The 26,514-nt window shown below is 41.9% G+C and overlaps 1 protein-coding gene across 1 annotated transcript; it reads right to left on the reverse strand.

The window, feature by feature from the left end:
- Nucleotides 1-200: 200 nt before the first annotated feature.
- On the reverse strand, nucleotides 201-26,273 carry LOC117811515 (sprouty-related, EVH1 domain-containing protein 2-like). The gene is made up of 6 exons (XM_034681843.1): nucleotides 25,610-26,273; nucleotides 12,500-12,692; nucleotides 12,226-12,394; nucleotides 11,521-11,585; nucleotides 4,495-4,653; nucleotides 201-4,302 (listed from the first exon to the last, which is right to left on the reverse strand). Exons 1-6 carry the CDS (start codon nucleotides 25,633-25,635, stop codon nucleotides 3,511-3,513), a joined length of 1,404 nt encoding a protein of 467 aa, XP_034537734.1. The 5' UTR covers nucleotides 25,636-26,273; the 3' UTR covers nucleotides 201-3,510.
- Nucleotides 26,274-26,514: the final 241 nt, after the last annotated feature.

Genomic DNA, 26,514 nt, shown 5'->3' on the forward strand with positions numbered 1-26,514 from the left:
TTTAGTCCTTAGACACATCTAGTATTTCTACATACCAAAACTGATTTGTGGCACTGCCTGAGTAAATGACTAAAACAGGAAGAGCACAAAGCACAGGTGGTAAGGTAATGTAAGAAATGCAACATGGGCCTGTAGCATTACAGCAGAGGTTTACGGGAAAGTACCATCAATGTGAGAGTTAATGAAGCAGCCGAGTCGTGTGTGGTTTCACTGTTTTCTCTCATTTTATTGGAGGCGGAAGGTAAGACACACATTTCATTTTTAGTTTTCTCACAGACCTGGCCACCCTTCAGTATCTACAAAGTACTTCCTGTTCCTTCTCAAAAAGCGAGAGCTACATCCATCGTACATGTTAGAAACAGTAATTTTTAAAAAACAAAATAGAAATAAAAATGTACAACATACACTTGATATATATAATATAATTTTGCTCTTTTTTTACAGAGGTAAAAATACTAAGTGTAAAAAATGGGTCTAATTTAATACAGGGAGTTGTTTCTTTAATTTTTATCAATTTTAAATACACAAGGAGATAGAGAGGATGCGTTCAGGCACTTGTAAATGGCTCTGACATGTGAGAACACACTCAACACCAGACGAGACAGAGAAAAAAGACTAAACTCACACACACAAATGGACACACACTCTTCCCAATCTGATTGGCCCCGTCCCTGATACATTAAGGATCATCATCGAAGGATCTGATTATACTGGATAGGTGATAGTGTGTAAGATAGCATATTCAGCTGATCCCTGTAGCTTTGGATCAAGGAGCAGGAGAGGGGAAAAACACACACACACACACACACACACACACACACACACACACACACACACACACACACACACACACACACACACACACACACACACACACACACACACACACACACACACACACACACACTCACACTCACACTCACACTCACACTCACTCACCGAGGACATACAACTGGTACACAGGACAGGATGTATGAAACAGACACAACCAGGGGAGGAAAAAGGACATCCTCAGGCATTCTGCATTTCAACTACAGTAAGTGACATTTCCTTGGCAAAACAATCAGGGAGGGATGTTTGTCTCCACGATTTCAGCTGCTTTTCATGACCCCCCCCCATTTACCAATGGGACCCCATTCAAATCCTGCTTCTTTTTTATTTTGAAGGTTAATGTTTTCCTGTTCACATCCCCTAATACTGCCATCAACTAGGCCCAGACTAGGCATAAAAGCACCAAAGCGGTTGTCAGTTTCTTGTGCTGTCAGCATGAAGGATCTGATTGGTCTGCAGCAGTGTCACTCAAACAGCAGGCGGCATGGGCAGGTAAGGACAGGGAGTTTTTGTTTTCCTCAGAAGCCAGAGTTTGTCTATCAACACACCCACTATGACCCTGAAAAAACACTTTAATTTTTTATTTTTTTTATACGAGTCAAGCTGATGTCGTTACTTGTTGGCGCGATTACATACAAAATCTGGCATGGTGAAAGAAAATGTTGTAGGACAGTTTGACGTTTTAAGAAATACTCGCTTTCTCGCTGAGAAGTCAGAATGCCAAACAGCAAAGAGATGATTAGCTTAGCTGAGCATTGCATAAAGACTGGACAAGAGCTAGCCTGGCGCTGAAAAGAGGTGTAATGAAGAAATAAGAGAAATTACATTTCACTGTTTCGCCACTTTTGCACTTTTTGTGGATAACTTCTTATCAGTGGGGAGTCCAGGAAGTCACTACACCCTGCCAGGAAATAGTCCAGCACATTACCTCCTATAAAACCTCAATTTGTTGTTTTTGCTCATCCCTTTCCTTTTCTTTTTTACAGATTAGATAAGCCACAAGTTTAGTGTTAGTGGGCTTTAGAGACGCTGGTAGATGGATCTTGTTGCCTTTGAACAGATCCCAATGTCACTAGTGTTTATGCTAAGCCAAACTGCTTCCCACTTTTAGGTTTTCTTTATGTTTAACGCACAGATGTAACTCTGGAATTCATCATCTCATCTGACTATCTGCAAGAAAGTGAAACAGCATCCTTTCTTTTACAACTCAAGAATGACATGTAGGAATATTTATATAGTGTGAACATGTTACTACTATACTGCAGTGACTGCATCTGTCAGTCATTATGTGATTGGCAAAAAAAGAAAGAAAGCCATGGCTCTGCAACATTTTTCCTTGTAAATGATGTAAAATGTTCAAGGGTTTGGATGTTTGAACACAGGTACTAACCAACTTCCTAAAAACCATCACATCATAGTCAGCTCAGATTCTGCTCTTCTACTACTGTGACTGGGGGGCTCCATTAGAAGGCTGGGCTTAAAGAGGGGAGCTGATTGTACATCGCAAGCACACTGGACTCCTTAGTTTGGACACTTGACAGTTTTTCCACTACAAAAACAGAGTATCTGTTGAGGCTGATTGCTCTGAGCTGTATCTCTGCTCTCTTTTCATTACAGAAGACATACTCAGAGGGACAGGGGTAGAAGTTTGGAGTGACTCGCTTCATTTTAAGGCATAACGGGCACTAATTTTGATGGTATCTGTGATTGATTCGTCTGGCCCTCACCTGAGACCTGACATGTACTGCTGACTGAGGTCTGACTGGATGGGTTCCTGGTTTAGGTGATTGTTTAGGCACTGTTTGAAACAACATGAAAGGAAACAGGGAGACAGCTGCTGGAGTATCCAAAGGATGACTTGAAGCAACGTCTCGATCTGTGAGTGAATCACAACTCAGCACCCTTTTGCTGGTAGATTAATTCAGTGAGAAAATAAATAGGACAAAAGAAAAATCTTTGGGATATTAGAAGTCGATTATGATGAGTACCACGTTTGTTTCAGTGAACAAAGAAGATGTCAATGGTGGAGCTATGCAAACTATATACACATGCTTTACTATCAGTTGCATTACTGACAACAAAAGGCCTCGGCGCACATTGTAAGCATGCACATATACCATTCGCACAAACACACTCTCGCACACACACGCAAGTAGGTGTAGTGTCTGATTTCTCTTGTAGCTGGAGTCGAGCTGAGCGGGCCTGATATTGGAAGAGAATATAAACAAAATGGCCGCGCATACATCAAAGGAGAGAAAAAACAGAACAAAGGAACAATTCAAGTTCTTTGACGCAGAGTCAGTGTACAAAGTATAAAGTACCTGCATATGTGATACATGACATATAGGTCAGCTATAAAAAAAAGGCCCCCTGAAAGAGTGCTCTCTCACTATAAACAGAGCATAAAATGGCCACGTGGAGAGCAGAGAGAACTGTCTGCCATGAGGGGGAGCTTATCTTCCCAGGCTGTTCAGAAAATGCACCAACTGTTTTTTATTTTTTGGCTTATTTCAGTGTCTGGAATTTGTAGAGAGACCCAGAGAAACCAAGGCAAGAGAGCGAGCAGCCACGACCACTTGTCCCCTCTGTGTACTTCCCCTTCCTTCCTTTTCCCTGTGCTTGCGTTGGGTTTTAGCTTTTTGTCGTTTCCTCTGAGAGGTTTTTTCCGAGCGCAGCTGCTCAGCTTAGAGCTTTGTGTCGACCTCCACAGCAACCACACCTGAGCCCCGCCCGGTGGCAAGCATGAAGAGGTGGGTAGAGGCAGAGGCAGGGCGCCACCAGAGACAAGCCCAGAAGAGCTAACCAGCGAGAGCCGAGTCGGCCTCCCCCGCCGCCCTCGCCCCCGTCACAGGAGCAGGGATCCGAGTAGTCCCCCTCTGGGTCTGACATGCAGTGGTAGAGCATTGTGTCTGCCAGCCACATGCAGCTGACTCGTCGGATGCACAACCGTACAGGGTCCGGGGCATCCTGGCACCGGCCTCTCTGGTTGTCAGTGACGTAGAAGGCCTCTCTGCAGTGCTCGCACTGAGCGCGCTCCATCCCATCCTCCTTCCTCCCCTTTCCCCCATTCGTGGATGGGGACGAGTTTGGGAGGAAGGAACGAGGCTGGCTGGAGATCACAGACGAAAAGCCTTGGTGATACGAGCCGCCATGGCCCTTATTGGCCATTAAGGGTCCGAGGGAGGGATCAGAGTCTGATGGTGACAGGGCTGGTGCCAGTGGGTAGGTGTAGTCATGCTTCTGAGCCTCTGTCTTGGCAAAGTGGACATAGGACTCATTGTCATCCATTTGGATGAACTTGTCTCGCACAGTAGCGTGGCGATAGTCCTCATAGCCTGTGAGCCAGGGGCGGTCTGACTGGCGGCCATGAAGCCGCTCTGTGGTTCGCTCCCAGCTGCGCTCCCGTGGGTTGATGCGCACAATTTCCTCATCCTCCTGGAAGGTGACATGACGAGGAAGCCGGGACAACGACTGAGGAGACAGGCAGAAGACAATCTTTAATTGTGGAACTCAACTGTCGCAGCTCAACAACAAGAACTAATTTGATTTACAAATAAAATATCTTATTATTGGAACATGTTGTTTTGGAGGGAGCACATGGTCCTTTAGTCCTTTGGACTCTTAGCACCACTGAGTGATAAAAGCCGGCCTTTTTTGTCTCACCTGGTCCAGAAAATAGTGGTCCGACAGCCGATAGGGGTCGTGGAGGTCATGGCGATGCGTCAGGATACACTTGTGTCTCTGCGGAAGGGGGGAGGACTCGAGCGGCTGCAGAGAACTCTCCAGTTTCTGGGAGGAGTTGGACGAACTGTCTGTGGTGTTCTGAGGGGACAAACAAACACAGGATGCAGGCTGAGAGGAGCACTCTGATTGGATATACCAAACAAATTGTTAGTGCGAAGGGACAACATGATTGGACAAACAAAAACAGGAAGCTGCGGTGCAGCTCTGATGGGGAAAACAGGATGTGTGAGCTCTGTTGTTGGAGCCGCTTGATCCCCTTTTTGTATCACTGTGTGTGTGAGTTTTTGACAGTATCTGAAGAAAGATATTCAAGAATAAGAATATTCAAGTAATAATGTAAAACTTAAGTATGGTTTAGCTTTACAAACATTCAATCTTATATGCAAAGTTGTGACTTATAATAACTTATTTTACCAGGACCAATAGTCTGAACCTAAAAACAACACTGATATTGAAACTGAAAAAAACCTTCAAAACATACAAGACAAAGTTTGGCCATCTTGATTTCTCAATGATTTGAAAGATTAATGTATGATCCACTAAATGAGTTGCTATCGATGTATCCTTTCTTCTAAATTGTTAACCTTTTTCAGCCACAAAGCAAACTAAAGAAATGTAGATAGCATCTACACCTGTTAAATCCACTTTTCCACACAGACTGTATTGTTGACCACCACTGAAGAGGTCTCTGCGTCAGATAAAGGTGGCGCAACTTGACTTTCAGAAGCCAGCAGCAGTCTGCACAAAGTCTTGCAAAATCACCTTTTTTTGGCCTCTCCTCCTCTTCTTCACTCTCCCCCTCCTCCCAAACAACCTGTCCTCCTTTCCTCAATCTCACTTTCTGCAAATTCCACGTCTTCTTTTCTCTTTTTCACCGCTCCGTATGTTTGTGTGTGTGTGAACAGTATCCTGTCTCCTTTCCGCTAAAGGCTGTCAGGGCTCCACTCCAACTCAAACCTTGGCCAGACACTAGACAGTCAGGCCGCTGCTGTGTAGCACTAAGACACAGATTGTCAGACAGGCACACTTTGGACTGTAGGGAGCCAGTGTGCCAGCTGATGGGCATGTTGGGATAACTCTTGTCTCATCGAGATGTGTGAATATGATCAGGTTGAGAAAGAATTTACTTTTTAAGGGTTGGTAGTTAGTGCCACTGAACATGAGCAGTTTTTTAAAATGAATCATACGCAGGTGATATAGTGTGCAAACAGCGCACACTGACTTTTGCTCAATAGCAGAAAACAGAGTTAGCTTATGGGTTTACAGTTTATAGTTCATGTTAACTTCTTTGCAATTCTCCAACTGAAAAGTTTTTGTTAATCAACAGAGTTTTTTGTGTAGCACAAATTTCCCAAAGATATGTGAGCTAACAAGACAGCTCACTCTTTGGGGGTTATGTGAACCTGAGCTTAAGCATTTCTGTTCTTACTGACCCTTGGGGACTGGACTGGGGTATTTTTTTGACTATGACAAAGACACCTGGTTGGTGCATTAGGGTTGTGTGTCTTTATAGGACATCTTTTATAGTTGATCTGTTTGTTCTAGCGTTTTCCTTCTGATTCAATATATTGATTTCATGCACTGCTTTGCTTGATTAGCATTTGAAGTTTGTTGTTGGGAACTCTATGGCTTCACGGGGTACTTATTAGTTATCCTTGTAATGGTTTGGGACATACAACTAAAAAAAGGACATTGTGATGTAGCAGTTATGCAAAGTTTTGGGATGCCAGCCAGCATTTCAACCCACAGTGTCGAACTTTTTGCAGTGTAAACATGGCTCATCATCAGGTTTCCCTTCAAACTCTATCAAAATGTCGATCTGAAGCGTGAAAATATTAAATCCAACCATGCTATGAATTATTTGACCCAGATCTGTCTGTCTGTCTGTCTGTCTGTCTGTCTGTCTGTCTGTCTGTCTGTCTGTCTGTCTGTCTGCTGAAGCAATCCCTATTATATCCTGCTCCCCACATGGATACCGCCATGCTGAGAATTTCCCCCAGCTTTCTTACAAAGCCCTCAGAGCAGCCAGCCAAAAATAACATAACATGCTGCCTCCACTCCAGGCCCCGCCCCCCTGGAGAAGACATTACCAGGGGGAGGGAGGAGCTGATACGGTTTAAAAACCAGTCCGACTCTGGCCTCCACGGCTGCAACTAATTCAAAACACAGACCAGACTTTCTGCTGAAAGCTCAAACTACACCAGAGGACAGAGAGACTGAGAGGAGTCGAGGGGGAGAGTTTATATTTCTGGACATCCTCTCCTATATATTCCGGCCCAAGGCTGGACAAAGGGCATTTCAAGTTATTTTCTGACACAAAACATGTCCTGAATGAAAGCTCAGGAGGATTCATCCTTCAACAGGCCCATCTCCCTCTCCTGGGATGAGCCCAGAATTGCTTCAATAGCTTTTTACTCCGCCTATTGTGAATGAGCCAAAATAGAGACAGAGAGAGGAGACGTGCTGGCAGGGGGGGGGGGGGCAGAGGAAGGGCCGGGTTAAGTTTAGGTTTGGCGAACGAGGAATAATTTAGGGAAGTATGTCCATCCTCGCCCTCTCCCCTGTGCAGCCCCCTACACCGTCCTCCCTCGTCCCCTCTAAGGGCTGTAAATCTACTGCAGCATTTCCCCCTGTCCACGACTGCCTGCCTCGCTAACTCTGCCGCCACCGCTAACTTTAGGAAAGGTCATAAGCACAGTCCAAGAGGAACACGAGCAACACAGGACAATAATATTTCCTGTAGTTATTGCCTCATGGTATTAATGTCAACTTAAAATTAAAAATGACAGCTGAGGTTTGTTTGATCCCCATGAGGCAGAAAAGGGAGAATGTACAAGCTTTGTATTAACACTGCTTTGCTTGCCTGTAAAACATGGCTGGTGTTCTGTTTGGATGAGCTGCATTGTTGAAAAATGCTACCGTGCAGAGTCCATCAAATCGCACCAAATCCTGTTACATCATCAAATCATATCATATTTCATCACAACTCACTCAGTTTGCATTGTCAGAAAATGGGGAACATGTTTTGATTCTGTATTACAACTTTTATTCAAGATTTCAGGGAAATGTATCTCAATAAACTGATATTCCTAATGAATAATTCTCCCAGTCAGGGCTTTACATTAACTATTTTGGTCATCAGCCACTGTGGCAAGAAGATTTCTAAAGTTAATTTGATATTGGGAAATCACATTTTATATGATAAAAGCTGTCCCAACCACAAAAAAAGATCATCTTCAACTTTTCATGTCCTAGAGAAGGTGCATTTCATGATCTTCTTGATGACATTTTGAGCATCAAACACTTCATTTCATGTAGTCTAATGTATTTTTTATGCACCAATTTGTCAAAGGAAAGCTAATTTCATTCAAATATTAAATGTCCAGGACTGGAACCACTGTCGCCTAACAGCAAGAAGGTTCCTGGTTTCAGCCCTTGGCTGTGTGAGCTTTTCGGTGTGGAGTTTGCATGTTCTCCACTTGCATGCTGACGACATATCCAGGGTCTACTCTGCCTCTAGCCCAATGACAGATGGGATAGGCTACTAAAGTTCAACCCGCCAAAGTGACTGGTGGACTGCCTAACCTGCCACAGATGACTTCCATTTGTGTTGGTCAGGTTGGTGGGTGTTAATGCCAATCCCTGCGACCAGTACAGAATCATATTATTCAGTATTACACCAGTGCTCAACCAGTGCTTTGCACCGAGACAGTGTTTGGGTGGTAGCCATATTGGAAATGCGGAACTCAACCAGATAGAGTGTGACATAAAGAGGCAGAGTTTGAGCCTCTTAGCCAACAGCTATGTGTTCCCGACCGGGAGTCAAGTCAGTCATGTCCTTATTTGGGCAAAAACTCGTAATCTTAATATCTTCTGAACCATCGAGTTAGAAAAAAATTCACCCCCCGTACAGTGTGTGATGGAGAAATTAGCTACGTAGAGCCAAGCTGTTTTTTGAACCAGGCTGTAAACATGTTTATTAATGCTGCAAATATTGTCTTTTTCCCATTCATGTCTATGTGGTTTCCATTGTTTCTGCAGCCAGACTCAAGCCGATTCTCGATGTATTGCCGCTTATAAAACTTCCGCATGGGCTTCATAGTTTGAGACCGGAGGTTGCTGCTTGGTATTACAGCAGTGCTCATCCCATTTGCACCGAGACAGTGTTTTTATACCATGTTTTAAATGCTCTTACAAAACTTCAGCCTAACATTTCAGTAGCAGAATCCTTTGATAGACTGATCACCATTATCATATTATGCTCCAGAGTCATCTAGCAGCACATCTTGATCGGTAGCAACTTTCAATGGAACACTGGCATTTGAAGTTGTAACAGAGGCACAAGTGGTTATTCAGAGGCAGAGGCGAAACGGTGTCACAGTAAATGTCAGAGCCGTCAGGACATTACAGTAGTGTACGTGTGTGTGTGTGTGTGTGTGTGTGTGTGTTAGTGTGTGTGTGTGTGTGTGTGTGTGTGTGTGTGTGTCTAATTGAGGCTCACACTGTTTGTTTACACGTCATGCCTCTTCTGCTTCCACAACGCTGTAAGGCTGTCTAAAATAACACACTGGGACACCAGTTTAATTCAATTTGCTGTGTTCAATGTGAAATACAAATAGGGGAGTGAAAGCAGAACTTTGTCACAATCTCAGTGTAAAAAGGACTAATATGTACTCTTGCCTTTAAAACTCAACCAGCAAAGACAAGTACTGCCAAATTTGAGACCAGAATCATGACGTGGTAAAGCTAGTACGTTTTAATTTGTTAAATACCATGTGCATGGCGGATCTTGACAATGACATATTAAAGTAATTTCATCTATTAATTGTGCTTTGTCTCAATTGCATTATTCTAATTTTCCACAACCAGCACACACAGCGCAAAATACTCTGGTGCAAAGCTACATTTAAAAGTGCTAGCTTAAGCTTTTTGAGACACATAAATAATGCATGAGTCTAAACATAGACTTAAAAGATTAAAGGCCAAATTTAGTTTTGCTTCTACACAAATTAATCACAGGAGATTAATGGCTCATGAAGGCGAAGAATACATGTGCAGGTCTTTGGCTACTGGCTGCAGTCCTTGTAATGTGTTCAAGTGCAAAGTTTGAAAGCAGGCATGTCTTAAGGCTATGTCAGCTAATATGTCAGCTTTTTCAGCGTAGACAACATGGACTTGCCTCTAACCCGGAGCGTTCACAGTGTCAACTTTCCTGAAAACCTGATGCTCTTTTTTCAAGAATCACTCCACCCTCTCACAGCGCTCTAGCCTCCCTCTGCTCCTCCTCGTGTGTTTGTATGTGTCTCTGTGGTGGCTGTACACTCCCAGCAGAGCACCTATTAGTCTTGGCCCTTACAGACAGCTTGAGTCAAAGATGAACCACGAGGCACTTCCTCTCGTAAATCACCGGCTTCGCACTAAGCTGGGAAACAGCTGCTAGCTGCTAGTTTGGTGGCGTCTCTTTTTTTCTAACAGGGAGGGTTGACGAGGGTAGGGAGGATGGGGGCGGGGGTCACCAGGAGAGAGCTAGGTGGTGGGATACAGGAAGTGACCTTGTGACCCTGCCTGCTGCTCCTGGTGTCAGGTTGCAGAGTGGGGGGAGGGGTCCTTCATGCTAACTTAAGGTACAGAGGCCCTGACACGCAACACATGCGCACACATGCACTACACACACTTCATGAAGAGTGGCACATATATGTAACAGAGAGGAGACCATGAGGTTGAGTAGGAATACTTTCTGCAACAAGAGCCAAAAAGAGTTTTAAGAATTTCTGAATGTAGCGGTGGACTCACACTAGGAAACCTGTACCGTGTCTGAGCTAGTTTCACCTTCAAAGTCCAGTTTGTTTGACTTGTGTGAGTGCTCTGACCATGCTCAGGCATAATACACCTCTTTGGCCCTGGCACGATTGGAAAAGGTGGCTTCAGGTCTGTACGGTTGCTCATGAATGAGCACAAGCATGGTGGGCAACGTGGACATCTTGACAGTCATTTGAAACTATGGCAGCAAAGGATTCACATTGGCGTTAGAGGTGGAGTGTTTATTTAAAATTTGGGATGCAAATGACCAAAAATAAGTCTCAAAGATGGTAAAGTTGGAGTCATGTTTTTTTTGGTTTAATTATAGATAAGATAAACTTTATTGGAAGAAGTTCACTTGTGAACAGCAGCTTACAAGTCAGTTTCAACAAGCAGTTCTTCAGAGATCAGAGGTGTGAGAGAAATACAGGTAGAATATTAACCACAGTTTATCTACTAAAAGAGTATCAAGTCCTAGCCTCCATAAACTGATTCTGCATATGAATGCAAAATCTATTAGCAAGGATGTGTTTTTTAATTCTGGAAGAGTTCTAACCACTGTTTGTAGTCCAAGTCGTGTCATCTGCAAGTGTTTCAGCATGCTTTGGTTGTATGTTAGAAAAATACTTGATTTCGACCACGGGCTTAAGTCCCAGATAGATTGTGCAAATCAGGCCAGTGACGTATGGAGACATTTTTTTTAGATTAAATAATATTTGAAATCTTAATAAAAAACTAAACTAGTATGCATTCCCGGGAACTCCCTCTGTGTTTCAACAACTGTGTAAACTCTACAAACACCGTTACATTCAGCTGAAAGTCCCAGGACCTTTGAAAAGTACTACCCCCCAAGCAGAACTTTTCAGGGGGGAGATTATCTACCACTAAACTAAATTTAGACCCTGGTTCCTCCGGTCGAAACACACGTAGTTCAGGGGTAGAGTCCCTAGTTCTGGGGTAAAGTTCCTGCAGTTGAAATATGCCTTATGATGTAACTTTAGGAATCTGCTTGGATGTAATAAGATGTGTTTTCCAGCACATCTTCAAACACTCTTTTCATTGTTTGTTCAATTTGACAAACACAAAATTAGGAACTTCTATTTCTGCCATGGATTGCTTATACATGTAAAGAACATGAATGCTTACAGTAAAGACGTCGTCGTCACCCAGCTCGCCCTCATTCTGGAGTGCTGTAGAGGAAGTGGTGGAGCCTGCACAGAGGAGAACACGGGGACATCATTTAAACTGACGCATACAACACTTTAATGAAAGATGTTTGTGAGTTAGCCTGGAGTTGGACTTCAGGGATAATGTCTCAAGCCAGGGAGGCATTAGAGTGATAAAGGTAAACAGCCTCAGACTCGGGACATGTACCCAAATAGTGGGTTTCATCACAAGCTTTATGTCTTGATGTGGGACAACTTAGGGGGCCCATAGTAAATATCTTGAGTTTTAATGCTGAGAAGAACAAATCTGGTGAACATTATGTGTACAGGAAATAGAGACATTACTTGTAAGCAATAATTTGATGTGCAATTTGTGAATTCATAAAATGTTTGGCCATCACAACAGTTAACTTTCATCCCACGTTTGTCAGGGTTATGTAACACCAAGCTAGCAACAGTGCAAGTCACATACCAAATATTCTACAACTCTATCAGTTGTTCTGACTTAAAGGGGTATTATCATGAACTACATTTTTCCAATACTTAAACACCACATTAATGCAAAGTTAACATGCACATCAAGATTTGTCTGATATATCACCTGTATCTGGATGTCTGGTCTAGACTTAGTGAACCCTGAATTCATCTGTAACATGGCTTGATAGTAAAACACGATACAACGTACCTTCAGCAAGGTCCTCGATGGCTTTTCGGACCCCTCTGTCAAACGCTCTTGCGTCAGCTGGACTCTGAAAGGACAGGCCACACTTCCTGTCCTCCACCTTCCAATGGTGAAATGTGGGCGTTGCTATGGTGTACACAAGGTCTTTCCTCAGTGGACAGTCCAGGATCACCTGTTCAACAGATGCACATCAAACAATCAGCATATGGACACATTCTCTACATCTTATCCTTACATAAACTTCATATGCTGTCGTTGATGTTTGTGAGTGTTTTACCTGTTTGTCCCGCAGTCGTTCACCCCTGATGAGGAACTGGGAACTGCTGGAAGCTGGTATGGGCGCCAGCTCTGGAGGCAGGAGGCGGCACACGCCAACCCTGCTCAGAGCTCCTCCGTCCTGGGCCAACCAGCCACCGCTCGAGTCATCCCGTGTCATCACCACGGCTTTCACACGCACGATGTAGCTGTCACTGCACAAAGAGAGATAAAGTATACTTAGAGAAACATCATTTATTCCATAAGAATGATAAAATGTTGGACAATTCAATCAAAGTTTAGAATAAGGTTACCAAAATGTTTGATACTTTGAGTCTTTTCAATACAATATAGTTTGCTTGCAACTCAACTCAACTTTATTTATATAGCACCTTTCATACATAAAAACATGTAGCCCAGCTTAAGTCACGCCTGCTGTGTGTCCCTTTGCTCTGCCCTGTGTCACATCAACTATACCCTTAACTCTCCTCATTCACAGGTTGACAAAAACTCAGGTCTTTTAGACCCTTAAACATATAATAAAGCACACTTTACATTTATATATGGTCTAGACAGACAGAAGTCAGAGGAAAGAGAAAATGCCTGTGGACTGCTGACAGGGAGCTACAGAGCGATGCACGATGTGTGACGCCCATAAAATGATCACATTAGTAAGTAAATTAGAAATACAGACAAAGAGCACACTGCAGATAAACACAATTACACACCTCCACTGGATTATGAGTGTTTATTAAGAGTAAATATCTTATTTTGATTATTTTTGAATACACGACATCAGCTGTTATGGTTAAAAACCAACCTCATCCAGCAAAGCCACAGGGACAGAGTTTTTTAAAACAAACATTTTCCACGCACTACATACAAAAACTCTTGAAGCAACAAAAACTACTGCTTCCCAGGCAGTAACTGTTCTCCTTTATCATAAGAGGCTAAGTGTGAGAATGCCACAGCAGGTTATTACAGAGCTGGATTCACACAGAGACAGAATGTGTGAGGGCGTCTCAAGTCACGACTTTACTCGGTAGTTGATGTGCCGATGTAGGTGGTGTTGCACCAGGACGAGCTGGCACACGAACACGAACACACACACACACACGAACATGAACACACACACACACGAACATGAACACACACACACACACACACACACACACACACACACACACACACACACACACACACACACACACACACACACACACACACACACACACACACACACACACACACACACACACACACACACACACACACACACACAAAATGTAGCTGTGTAACAATCATTCAGTTATTATTTCTACTGGACCAGAAAGTCATCCACTGCTACAGTGTTTACTGATTCAGGGTTTCCAGCAGTAGTGGATGTGGGCCTTTTCACTAATGTTATAGAAATTTGTTCAAGATTGTGAAGAGCAAATAATCTGTTTTGCATGTAAAATGTTGCACAGTTGGGTGAATAGTGCTGTGGTTCATTAATGAAGAAAATATATGAGTCTATTTTTTTAATTTGTCAACTTTGCATCAGTTTGTTAAAATATCTCAGAACCGACCGACAGTGTCAGAGCACTGTTAGATGATAGTTTTGTGCTTGGTTTTATTGCTGCCATGGAGGGCCCATTGCTTGAACACAGTTTCAGAAAAGTGACTTGAAAATGTGAAGATTTGTGTGAATGAAAGTCATACATTTGGGGATTTTCTTTAAACAAAAAGCTTAATCGGGCGCTGGTGGCCAAGTGGTCTAAGCACCCCATAAACAGAGCATGAGGACATGGCCTCCCCCACATTTCCTGTCTCTCTTCAGCTGTCCAATCTATAAAGGCAAAAATGCCCAAAAAAAATAACTTAAAAAAAATGCTTAATGATCCAAGCTTATCCAGAGGACTTCATCTTTGGCCCTGGCAGGAACTTTTTTTTTTTACTATTCAATGTATATATTAACAATATATTAAAAAGTATGTAATGGTTATGGTTATATTGAGATGTAAAATCAGTTGCTACAGTGCCATGCAAATATTTCATTAACCACTGCAGTCTGATACTGCAAAACAATAGTGAGACGGAAATTAACAACAGTTGGTTGGAGCCTTGATTAGAGACACATCACACAAACTAACAGATAGTTGAGCTTTAGTTTTAGTCTATACACCAGTGCAAAACAATACCTGACAATAACTCCCTCTGCAGTCAATAGAGTTGTCAGTTTCATAACATGAGACAATACAATAGAGCCTGAATGGTAAAATACATGACATTCTCAAGCATTAGCATGACAGGCCACCACCCTCACAGGGAAACAATGACCACGGTCACAATCCTCATGAATGATCCGACAATAACAGGATGTACCTCTGTGTATTCCATCTATGCTGCACTTATGTGTGTGTGTCAATGCATGCATGGATGTGTGTGTTTTTTAGTGGGATGAAGAGAGACGGAGAGGTGAATGAGAGAGGTGTTGTTATAAAACTAGCTTTCAGATTGTCCCAGAGATCTAAAGTACACACATAGACACACACAGGATGCACACAGGAACACACAAATCTACACTAGCACACACAGGTGGCAAAACTGGTTCACCAGCTCCCACCCACACATTCATAAAAGTGACTGAATGACGGACCGACTGACTGGGTGACAGCAGACAAACAGAAAGCAACTACAGATTGGAACACAAGGGTGCAAACACACATATAAAAAAAAACAGATGCATGATCTGAATCCCCTTCAGACTTCTCCATTTAGATATCAGCATTTTGTTGTGTTAACCCATTCTGAAAAACAAAAGTTAAAACCTACATTTGCTGTTAGTTTTAAATGTTCTGCAATAAATAAAGACAAACACGATTGAATGTTGGTCTGGAGACTTTATCTAAAGGCGTAAAATGGTTACAGAGAGAGTAGAACTGAAGTGTTACAGTCATATGTATCATTCCATGTGTCATGTCATACCACAATGGGCGGAGGCAAATAAGTTATTCAGGTTCTACTTAGCCACGTGGAAAACTTGAATGGCAACAAAGGAAATAATGAATTCAAAACAGAGGTGTCAATGATCTATTTATACTTCTATTATTTTCAAGTAGGGCAAGGTTTGCAATCTAGCTAACCTTACTCTAGATGTTTTAATGATACAGCCTTTTGGATATGATGACAGCTAGGCTTCTGTTACATATTAGATAACTTATTAAAGTTGCCTCAATGTCTGCACCATCATATACTTTCATATTTCAGTCTGGCACTGTTCCCAAGTAAACCACTGGCCATGAGATTTTTCTGGGTCACAGCAAGCGAACATTTTGGATAAGAATGTATTTTGCTAATGCTAATAAACATACAATAATTGGTTCAAACACCTCCTTATGTTTGGGTTTAACTATTTCAAATTCAAGTTACCTCTACCTTAGATAACTCACTGGCTGCTTGTTTGTATATGTAAGGTTTGCAAACAGTAAGTTTACCCAACTATCATTGTGGTTAGCACCTAACCACTTACTTCAAATGGCTGATCTTTTAGTTATTAGCTAGAGGTTATAATGGCTAGTAACCAGGAGCACATGACCTATTTAAAATTAAGCTGTGATCCTGTTACTGATTTTTTATGATCACTAATTAGATGTATTTTATGTATTCCACTGTTAGATGCTACCCTGGCTGGCACACTTGTTGTAATGTTCATTACTAACATAGCATTTGGTCACTGGCTCCCCTCTTAGTGTTATCTGGCAACTAATATTGCAACTAGAGATCAGTGGAGTGAGTGGCACTGTAGTGTAGTTGTTGAAAATTCTAGTGCATATGGATTTTTTTTTAAATCAAGGTTATTGCACATATAAAAGGACAAAGTAAGTCATTCTAAAAACTGGTCAACTCACTTCGCAATATAGCAGCTGCCAAGATCACTTCACAAAATCAACTCTGGATTCTCCCCACACCTTGGTGTAGTTCAAAATACATTTACATGAAGTATGGCAGCCATTAAAAGTGACAATGGCAGAAAACTCCATTTTAACTTTAAATCAACAATTGATTTTCTGTACTAGCTCTTACACAAAGTTTGGTGTGAAAATAAAAATCCAAAGCACAACTGCTTTTTTACACAACTCAAACAAGTGTGTAACTCGTACAGAACCGCACATCCAGTCAAACCACAAAGAAAAAAAGAAAAAATTATGTGCTATATGAGCATATGAGTGTTGAGATACATGATACTACCGGCTCTCTGAGATGAACTTGTTTTTGGGCTGTCTTGTGACCCATGTTCAGAGCTCTGTCTGCCGACAGGCCCTGTAATCTGTGGTTGGAACACACAGACAGCTACAACCAGCAGCAACACGCTACTTTAATACACTTGGGAGTGACCGCACATGTTGGCATAAATAAACACAGACACACACACATACATTTGGGAACTGTGAATCTAATTCTGTCCACACAAATGTAGCACGAGGTACCGATGCTCAAAAGGGACTATGACGCCCAATTTAAGAAAAGGTCGTTGACGCAATATATAACCACATGTTTGTGCAGAATTCAAATATTAAACTTTGTACGTATGGTACTTATTGAACAGCATGGATGTCTACTTTTTCAATCTGAAGGAGTGATTCATAATATTTTACTCAGACCGCTCGGACTGTAATGTGTTTAGGCCTACAAGTGCTTTTTTAAATCCTGTTTAGTAACCATGAGGATGTAAAGTCAAAGTTGACTGATGACTCAGTTCAGAGGAAAGATAGGGGGATGTATCAACACCGCACTGATAAGGACATTGCAAACAATTTGTGCATCACATCCTTTTATAATTGAATATGAGCTGTTGCCATCGGGTCAAAGGTGCTGGGTGTGCCTTTGCTTATACCTCTAATAACAGGCAATAATATAATCTTGTTACCATGCAGCCAAACTTCTTGCACAATCTTCACAGTACCACACTATGCTATTGCCTGTGAGTGGCTTTGTCTAGTCAATTGTTTTTGTGTCTTCCAGCCCCTTCTGACCACTTCATAAGCTACTCCGGACAATGTAGGATGGGTCTATTAAGAATACTTCTAAGTTGATATGCTAACATAAAGTATGAGTTTTAGTTTCAAAAATGTCAAGGCAATCACTCACAGCAGCATATTAAGCAGCCTGCCAATTAAGTTTTCTCCAGCTCACTGGAGGAAACACTCATGCTTGTTACCATACAGACAACTCAGCACTTGTGCAACATAAAATGGATAAATCTGCATACATATGTGTGGCCACTTCAGGGTTGTATCTGAAGCTAATTCAGCAGATGCACATCCAATAGTCGCTCTTTTGGCTCTGTTTTGGTCTTAACACTGCCAAAGTTGAGAGGGATTTTCAGTGGAATCTTACGAATCTTTCTTTGTAAAGTGAAACACCATGGGATAATGGCTTTGGAAGCATTTTTTACAAGCCATATCCTCAAAAAATAGATACAAAAAACCCTTCATTCAAAAAACATGTAACTATGGTCTTCTTGGGTTTTGTGTTGCTCGTATCAAATGCTGCACTGTTTTGTTTGAAGCTTCCGTTCTACTTTTTATTTCTATACCTTGTCCACACCTTGTACACCATTCTGTGTAATGAGGAAATGAGCTGAGGGTGGAGTACACACCTGAAGATTTCCTGCCAAGTCACATTAGGGATAGGCAATAAAGTCCTTACGTTGGATTTGTTAGATGTATTGCCTTTAAGCCATTTTAGCGTCTATATTGTCCATATTTACAATCAAAACACCCCAAAACTCTAGCTTGTATATTTTTTGAGCTTGTACTATTGGAAGTAACATAAGCATAGTTAGATAGCAGCTACAAATACCTGAAGGTCTGTGAGTAACAATATTGCCATAAAACAGTAAAAGGGGGCTGGGAAGTAGGCTGGTTATCAGGTCTGGAATCCAGCTCATGTGTGGGAGATAAAAGGGCCAGTGAGGGCACACCAGCCATGTGTGATAAGGGCAGCTATACTTCCTCTGATAAGAAATGACTGGCCGCGCCTCAGCCCGATCAACAGAACCACACATGCATACACACACACACACACACACACACACACACACCCATGCACAGGGTTCACCTCTCTCTTTGTGGAGCTTCACACATACACACACATACATGCCAATGCACACGTATTCCCCATCTTTGGCAATGAGGAAGTGACTCAAAGGTAGTTTACAATCAGGGATCATTTATCATAGGATTTAGCTTTGGTTTTATTTGGTGGGGACAGTGGTTACAGCAATGCAACATCTAGAGAAGTTTAATGTTTTCTCTTTTTGATTCTATGTCATAACTATGAACTATGTATCGTGACTTCAACATAAAGACTGTTTCAGTGTAAGTGTAATTTCTCTGGACTTTTGAACTGCTGTTGTTGAGACATATCAGCATTTACGAGACCTACCTTTTTAAAGGTATATTGACCATATTGTTTGTTACATAATTTTCTTCCTTTCTTTTTTATTTCCCACTGAAAGGTTCCAGTATAAATAGTGTGATTTGAACAACTGTAAAACAAATGCAATGGATTTTGAGCCAAGAATACAGAAATGTCTTAAATTTAAAGCTCCTGTGAGGAACTTTTGCTTTGTGTCAATTTTGACGCCCCCTTTAGACAAAGTGGTTATGTCTTATCTTTTTGAACTTTACATCAGTGAGTAATGTTTTTAACAAACATTCTCATCTTGATATAACTTAGCACACAAACTTAGAACTCATCAACAATATTTGCTGTGAAAAATGTAAAAAAAAAAAAGAAGAAAAAAAATGGCAGTTCTAGCATTTTGCAGTTAACCACTTCCCACCAACCTCATGGCAGTGGTTTCAGAATCTAAAAAATCTGATTGCCTCTTTTGTTTTCGTACACCATAAAAGAGGCATAAGCATTTATGTCAATTTTTTCTAAACCTACTGAAAAATCCTCACAGGAGCTTTAAGATATCATATAATCTTAAACTCTTTCAGAACAGTGAAAGTGGGTGCTGGTGAAAACTAATCTATAGAGATTTTAAACTAATATTTGCATAAATAATGTCCCATCCTTTAGGTGCTGAGAGGAAAAGATTTGAAACTGTTTTTTTCAAAGGGCAAAAATGTGGGGTGCATTAATAAGTGGGATATTCTATAATTAATCAATGACAACAAATGGTGATGTTAAGGTCTTGGGTTTTTGTGAAATTAGGTTAGATTCAACATGAGGAGTTAGATTTTTCTTAAATGTCATTGTTGCTCTCATTCATATTTAACTTGGGTGCATGAAAATCAAAGAGAGAGAGAGAATCACAGAGACAGACAGAGAGAGAGAGAGAGAGAGAGAGAGAGAGAGAGAGAGAGAGAGAGAGAGAGAGAGAGAGAGAGAGAGAGAGAGAGAGAGAGAGAGAGAGAGAGACAGAGAGAGAGAGAGAGAGAGAGAGAGAGAGAGAGACAGACAGAGAGGAGAGAGAGAGAGGTAGGTAGGTGGTGAAGCGAGGTTCATTCACAACTATTGACCCTGGAGGCTCCTGAGGGGAAGTTTGATCGGCTTTCTGTCAATCAGCTGTAGTTATATGGAGCGCTCACATGTCTGGGCAGCACAGGGCTTCTGCTGTTGCTGTGAACGAGTGTGACTGTGTCAGTTGACCTGACAGAGAGGTCACTAATATACAAAGGAACGTTAATGGATAACATCCCATACCCAACTGGCCAATCAGGATGTGAGTTGACACATATGCATGATTACTAATATCTGTTGAAGCGAAATAGCCTTTCAGGTCTACAGTGACATATAGAAAAAAACCCTGCTACATGTTTGTACATCTTCAAAGAATTATATTGCAACCATAAATTACTTATGAGTATGAGATAATATGGTATATTTGTGAAAATGTTCAGGGCCATATTTTGCATGCTATTCTACAAACTGTAACTGCACTTAAAGAGTACACAGTCATCCTCTAATGTGACTCTGCAGTCCTTGTGTTTGTATCAACTTGGAAACCATACTGGAAAATAAGCTGATTGGTTCTAAACCTCTTAAAAGCCAACCAAAACCCTCTATAATTCCTCATATCCTCTTGTGCTCTGTGAGGCTTATCGCTTTGGGTCAAATGTAAGCGATCAGACATCCGTCAAAATGTCAACCTTGGTGTGTTTGATCAGGTTGTATTCATTTACATAAACTGTCAGATGTCAGTGGTTTATCTTGTAATCGGCCTGTGGACCAGCTCCAGGGCAGCAAACCAACTGAAAATGATTTGCATAATGAACACTAGAAAGTCTGTTCTCTCAGGGCTTCCCTCGTCTAAATATGCTGGTATATTTACCACTACACATGACGGGCTGCGCCGTTTCCTGATACTATTTGTGGTTAGTTTAAATTGCCTCTAGTCTTTTCCTATTATGTGTTGTAGGAGATATTTTGTTGGTTGTAAACATCAAATTTTTACAAAAAAAAAATGTTTTAAAGAAGTTACAAAACTAGGTATCAGAGAAGAATTTGAACTTTTTAAAAACATTTAGAAGAGTATCTTAACATAAACCAGGAGAGGACTGCCAATAACTTGTACGATGCAGGAATACACTGTTGTAGGAGCTGTAAAGTAGAGACAAATACTGCCAGCCAGGTCATCACTTGCTTATTATACCCTAATAAACACAACCTCTTTTCTTTAAATGCCACATTGAAAGAACAACTGTCCTCTGTGGAGATGAGCTAATTCATAAGCCGGGGGCCTGACTGTCAAAATAAAGAAAACATCCAAACAAACAAAAAACATAACAGCGCACATAATGTACAGTTTTGTGGTAGTAGTCTACATAAACAAATAATTGATGGAAAATGTGCGTGGATGTGTTGATTTAAGCTAAATTATTTAAGTTCTATGACTTAAAATTTAGAAAAAAATCTCAACTTTTTCAGAAGCAGTGAAAGTTCATAGAGTTCATCAGCTGAAGAGCTGAATGGAATTTGAGTCATCAACGGTGTGCCCGATGGATTGTTGTGTACAATGAAGGAAAAAAACTGGGTGAGCTGAATGAAAACTCAAACTATTATAATCTTGGTCATCTAGTCATCTGATGAGCAGAGATTGGTTCATGAAAAAATAAAAAGACTAACAGTCCGGGGCCATTGTTTGGTCTCCAGAAATAAACAGCCCAGGCCATTATATAAAGGCCCTGGATTGCAACCAGTGATGAGCTGCTCTCTAAAACACAGGAAATACTGTGAACAAGGATCTGCTCCACATGATGTCTGTGTGGAGGGGGAGTGCTGAGAGAAAAAATTGCAAAAGAAGTTCATTTGTGGACATGGAGTGCGTCATGAACAGGTATCACTTGCATTATTTTTTTTAATGTATGTGAATCCATTAAATATTACCTGCCTGATGTTTCTTTATTATTTAATTATAAGATCTTATCTTTCCATGCATTCTCCCCTCTCTTATTTCACTTGTGAAATTAGTGATCATTTCACTTTAAGTACAGAACACATCTCTTTCCCTCCTGTGGGAAGTTACACATACATCACCTTCTTACAGTAAATGCGAATACTCTATGCTTTCAATACACAAAGGCAAGCTAGCAAGCCACAGATATGGTTTGACAGCAGAAAACTATTGAGAAGTCTCAACATCAGGTTTCATTATCAGTTTCCCTGAATAATGGCAGAAGGGACCATTTTCTCCGCCTCAAGCAGCCACAAAATACCTAAATGAAATGCAGCCCCAACACATGTTTATTTGACGTCAGGGGCCACACTTTTGGCATTAAAACATCCTTTTCCCCTTATTGTTATCAATTTAAACACACACATGAGCAGCTAACAGATGTGTACAACACATTCCAACTGTTTTTCCGGTTATGCATCCTTTTGTGATTAATTTTTCCACTGTCTTGAAACTCCAAACCTGTCAAGTTTTGTCTCAGTATCAAAAAGAACAGGACACTCTTGTTGAGGGAACATGCAGACCTGCTAACTCCATGTTGCTGTGTTTGCCAGTTGATGAGTGCTTTCTGTTCGAGGATGGATTATATTTCGTTGCTTAGTTGACCTTAGCTGAATGTCACCGGGCATCTCCTGTCCAATACTGACTGTGCACATGCTGACCCTGCAGCAGCCCACACCAGATCAATACATGCTCTGCTGGGGATGTGACTGTACAGGGTGAATGTGTGCAATGTAGAGCTGATAAAAAAAGGCAATAAGCATCTGCAGACGAAAAGTTGAGACATGCATTCTTCAAACTGTGGACATGGCTACAGCTTTTATTCAGAGTAAAACAGGATGTGCAATAAGACCCTCAAAATATGCACTTGCCTGTAATAACTGACAGAACTGGCACATCAGTTTTCTCTTCAGAAGCATGGCATTCAAATGTATGCGTGTGGCTCAGCCAACACAGCATGTATCAGCAGAAAAAAAATGTCTGCGAATGCTGAACTACTAACATACAATTAACCACTCAGGAAGTGAAAGAGTGAGGTATCCAACATGAGACACTAGCTACATAATCTGCTGCACCCTTTTGCATCTCACTATTGATAAAAAGGTGTGCCTTTTGTTTCCTGACCCTGTCTTGAACCCATGAAGGGCTTTTATTTCTGATTATAAAACCACAACACACAAACTGTGAGATAAGAGCACACTGATTCAATTTGTTCCAGTAATAAGACTATAAAGGCCTTTTTTTATGAAGCATCAGAGTAACACAAGGTTACTCAGGTTGTTTGTATTGTCAATTGGCTGAAGTTTACTGTAGGATATGGAATGGAATGGAATGGAATAATAGTTAGTGACACTAAATTGGCTAAAGATATACACATTGTAATGTAAACTTCTACCATAACAGTTAATTACTTCTGCCCCAAAATACTCTTCTGCAATATCAACTGATAGCTGGTCAAGCTAGTGCGTTGACACAGCAGATAGTTGGCAGTACCCGGCCATTTCTTTAAAGTGCATTTCTATAGACTGACCATGGCCACAATTTTGCAACAAGAGTTGAGAGATAAATCAACACTTGCAGTCTATCTGTATCCTCAATTTTATTATCTGCAGTATTTTAAATTGGTCAAATCAGGAGTTAATAGTAGGCTATTGGCAATGATAAAGCTAAAACATGAGCAAAGATGGTAAGGTTTAATTAAGAGTTGAATAAAAGTTTAAATGAAATTATAAAACTGGCTAACTAAATAAAACCAAACTGTATACTGAAAATGATTCCCAAAACTTTCTAAAAATATATAAGCATGATTCTTGGAGGGAATGAACTAGGCCACTGCTTGGCATGTTAGCTTGCTGGCATAACCCTAGGTTTACAGACTTTACTGAGTGTCCACCTTCAACTTATAGTTTGACACCTTTGTTTTTTATTTACCAAAATCCTTGTCAAATACAGTCGTTTGAAAGACATCGTGGGCGTTTGCGAATTCAAACATCAAGCCATGAGAAAGACACAGGGGACATCACCAAAGCAAGGGGAACTTTAACATTTCACAGTTTATATGGCTACCCTAAATAAATTACTCATAAAGGGGCCATAATTATAAATTTGCTCCCAAACGTAACGTTTACATGCAAAAAAAACCCCCCAAACAATAAGGTTTTCATTATTTGTCATTTTGACCCCAGTGGCTCAAGTGGCGTCAGCGAGCTCCAGGATACGTCTCTGGCTTATCCAGCATTAGGCCTCCATTCTGCTGCCTGAAGATAGTTCCCTGCCCCTGTCCTTCCGTAGGACCGGAGACAAGGCTGAGAAGTATCTATTTGCTGTCTTCTCAGTGGGGACAGAGGCCAGCAGGCATGAATGGGGACGCGCTGAAGGTTAGAGGGCTTTTATGAATGAGCCGGCGTCACGCCACAGCAGCGCAAACATCCCCTACGGTGCCCTTCGCCCTTCCACCCCCGTCGACAGAGATCTGCAAGATAGACATACCAACCGAGCACAACCCGTGTCGTCTGACAGCGACAGGGAAGTTATCGATACAGACTATTGGTGTCGTAAAAACTCAAACTATGAGGCAGTATTTTAAATGGATGTGGCGTATGTGCTCATGTCTGCACATTTCCAGATTTAAGCCTTCAATATATTGAGTCTGGCATTGACTCGTCTGCATACCTAGCAATGAATAATCTCCCTGTGGTCTATTCGTGTTAGATTTAACAATAACATTCAAGCTAAAGCGCTCCACCACCTGCTCTGTTCTAAATGTTATTCACATTTAGCCACAGTTCTTTCTCGGCATAGCTAATTTTAAGCTTTGAGTGCTTCCATATAGGCCTATGGGTGCCGTATAAACAGGTTTGTAGGCCTACACATTGTAGGACTGCTCTATATTAGCTACATTTCGCAAGACGCCACGGCGTTGTGCACAGATCTGTTCGTCTGTCAGACAGAAATAGACGGGAACACGCGTGTAATGCTCAGTTTAAAGAGAAGCAGACGCGCATTTTTTCAGTGCAAGTCGTTTACAATCGGTATTTTTTATGAATGGAGCGCGGTAGGCTATGCAAATGAGGGCGATTGAGAAAGAGATGGCGGATGAGGCATATCGGATATCTCATATCCTGTGAGACTTCCCCCCCTTCGGTTGGAAGCAAACATACAGATGTGGCCAAATAACGAAGCCAAATTGCCTTTGTAAACGCCGTTGGGTTTTTCTTTTTTCGCTGAACAATGCACAAACAAGAGGTGCGTGAGCTCGCTGCTGTTTGTGTGTTTATAAAAGGTGTAACTTCGGGGCGTGTTTGAGTTTCTAAGTTACGCTGCAACAGGGCCTGCTCTCTCGCTTCAGATCCTTTCAGAAAATGTTTCCGATCCACCCACGCTTATTCCCCTCCTCCTCCTACTCCCCTGCTTTCTCTCTAGCCTTCTAAAGACTAGTCCACACCAAGGTGGGGGCCCTAAAAAACCCTGTTCTACACGACTGTCAATGCAATGCTCCAGAGCAGCATCAAGCACCAAATTCAATCGAGTAGTTTGAATATAAGAAAATGCAAAATATACATTACACGAAGCTTTATGAGGAGAGTGCACATTCCACCAAGTTGCCTTAATCATCTCCAACTTGTAAGCACTTGGACGAGCGAAAGACAGACATAGAAATCATTAAGCCACAGTACTTACTCGTTTGGGTGTGTTTCTTCTATCATTTTCTCGTTTCACCTCAGGTAATGTACCACGGCGGTTGCATACTTTTCGCTCGTCATTCTTTCACCGCGGCTCCTCAGATTCTGTCTCCAATTCCGCATAAATCCCCCCTGCGCCTTTGTGCGAGTCTTGGCTCTTTGGCTTGCCTTCGACTGGCTGTGTCTCCGTCTTATTTTCCTCACTTTTCACCTCTTTCAACGGCGGAGCCACCCAGTTTTCTGTTGGATCACGAATACCCCCTTTCCCAAAACTTTAATAGTCCATCGCCTTCAGTAGGTAACGTAGCCCGTACAGACAGTTAGTGGCCGAATCCAGCTCTCCTCTTCGCCTCTCCCCCTCCCCAAACCCACTCACGCACACACACGGACACACAAGGCACACACTCCGTTTTAAGTCCTAAGGCGCATGTTTTGACCGACGACTCCGGTTCCAGTTGTGCGTAAAAAGCGCGTCGTCGCCGTTGTTGTTACCGTGGGGTGGCCCCGCTAGAGCCCCATCTCTCTCTACTCCATGTTGGATTGCAGGCAGCCGAGCTGCTCCAACGACGCCGGGGGAGGGAGAGAGGGAGGGAGAGGGGGAGGAGAGGGAGGGAGAGGGGGAGGAGAGGGAGGGGGTGCAGGGCGGAAGCGGTGACGTCGGTCTACATTTTGGTGGAGGGCCCACGATGGTTGTGAGCCGTAGGGGCCCGTGATAAACGACCCCCCTCCCGTTTTTTCTCTTCTCCGGATCCTTGATTTCAAATCCGGACATGCCACCTTTGTTCCCGAATGGACATCCTTTAACTTCCTGTTGTTATTAAAAGATTTTGTATAGAAAAAACACAGCTAGATGATAGGCTTAATGTGAATTTGCCACTCAGCGCCAATGCAGATTTACATAAG

Source organism: Notolabrus celidotus, chromosome 4 (genome assembly GCF_009762535.1).
Source record: "Notolabrus celidotus isolate fNotCel1 chromosome 4, fNotCel1.pri, whole genome shotgun sequence".
Classification (NCBI taxonomy): domain Eukaryota; kingdom Metazoa; phylum Chordata; class Actinopteri; order Labriformes; family Labridae; genus Notolabrus; species Notolabrus celidotus.

Excerpts from the sequence above, each read along its gene's own strand:
- LOC117811515 (XM_034681843.1), bottom strand. The coding sequence starts at position 25,635 with ATGATAGAAGAAACACACCCAAACGA. Across the intron at positions 12,395-12,499 it reads AACGACTGCGGGACAAACAG|GTGATCCTGGACTGTCCACT; the intron begins GTAAAACACTCA and ends TCTGTTGAACAG. Across the intron at positions 4,654-11,520 it reads GTGACGACGACGTCTTTACT|AACACCACAGACAGTTCGTC; the intron begins GTAAGCATTCAT and ends TTGTCCCCTCAG.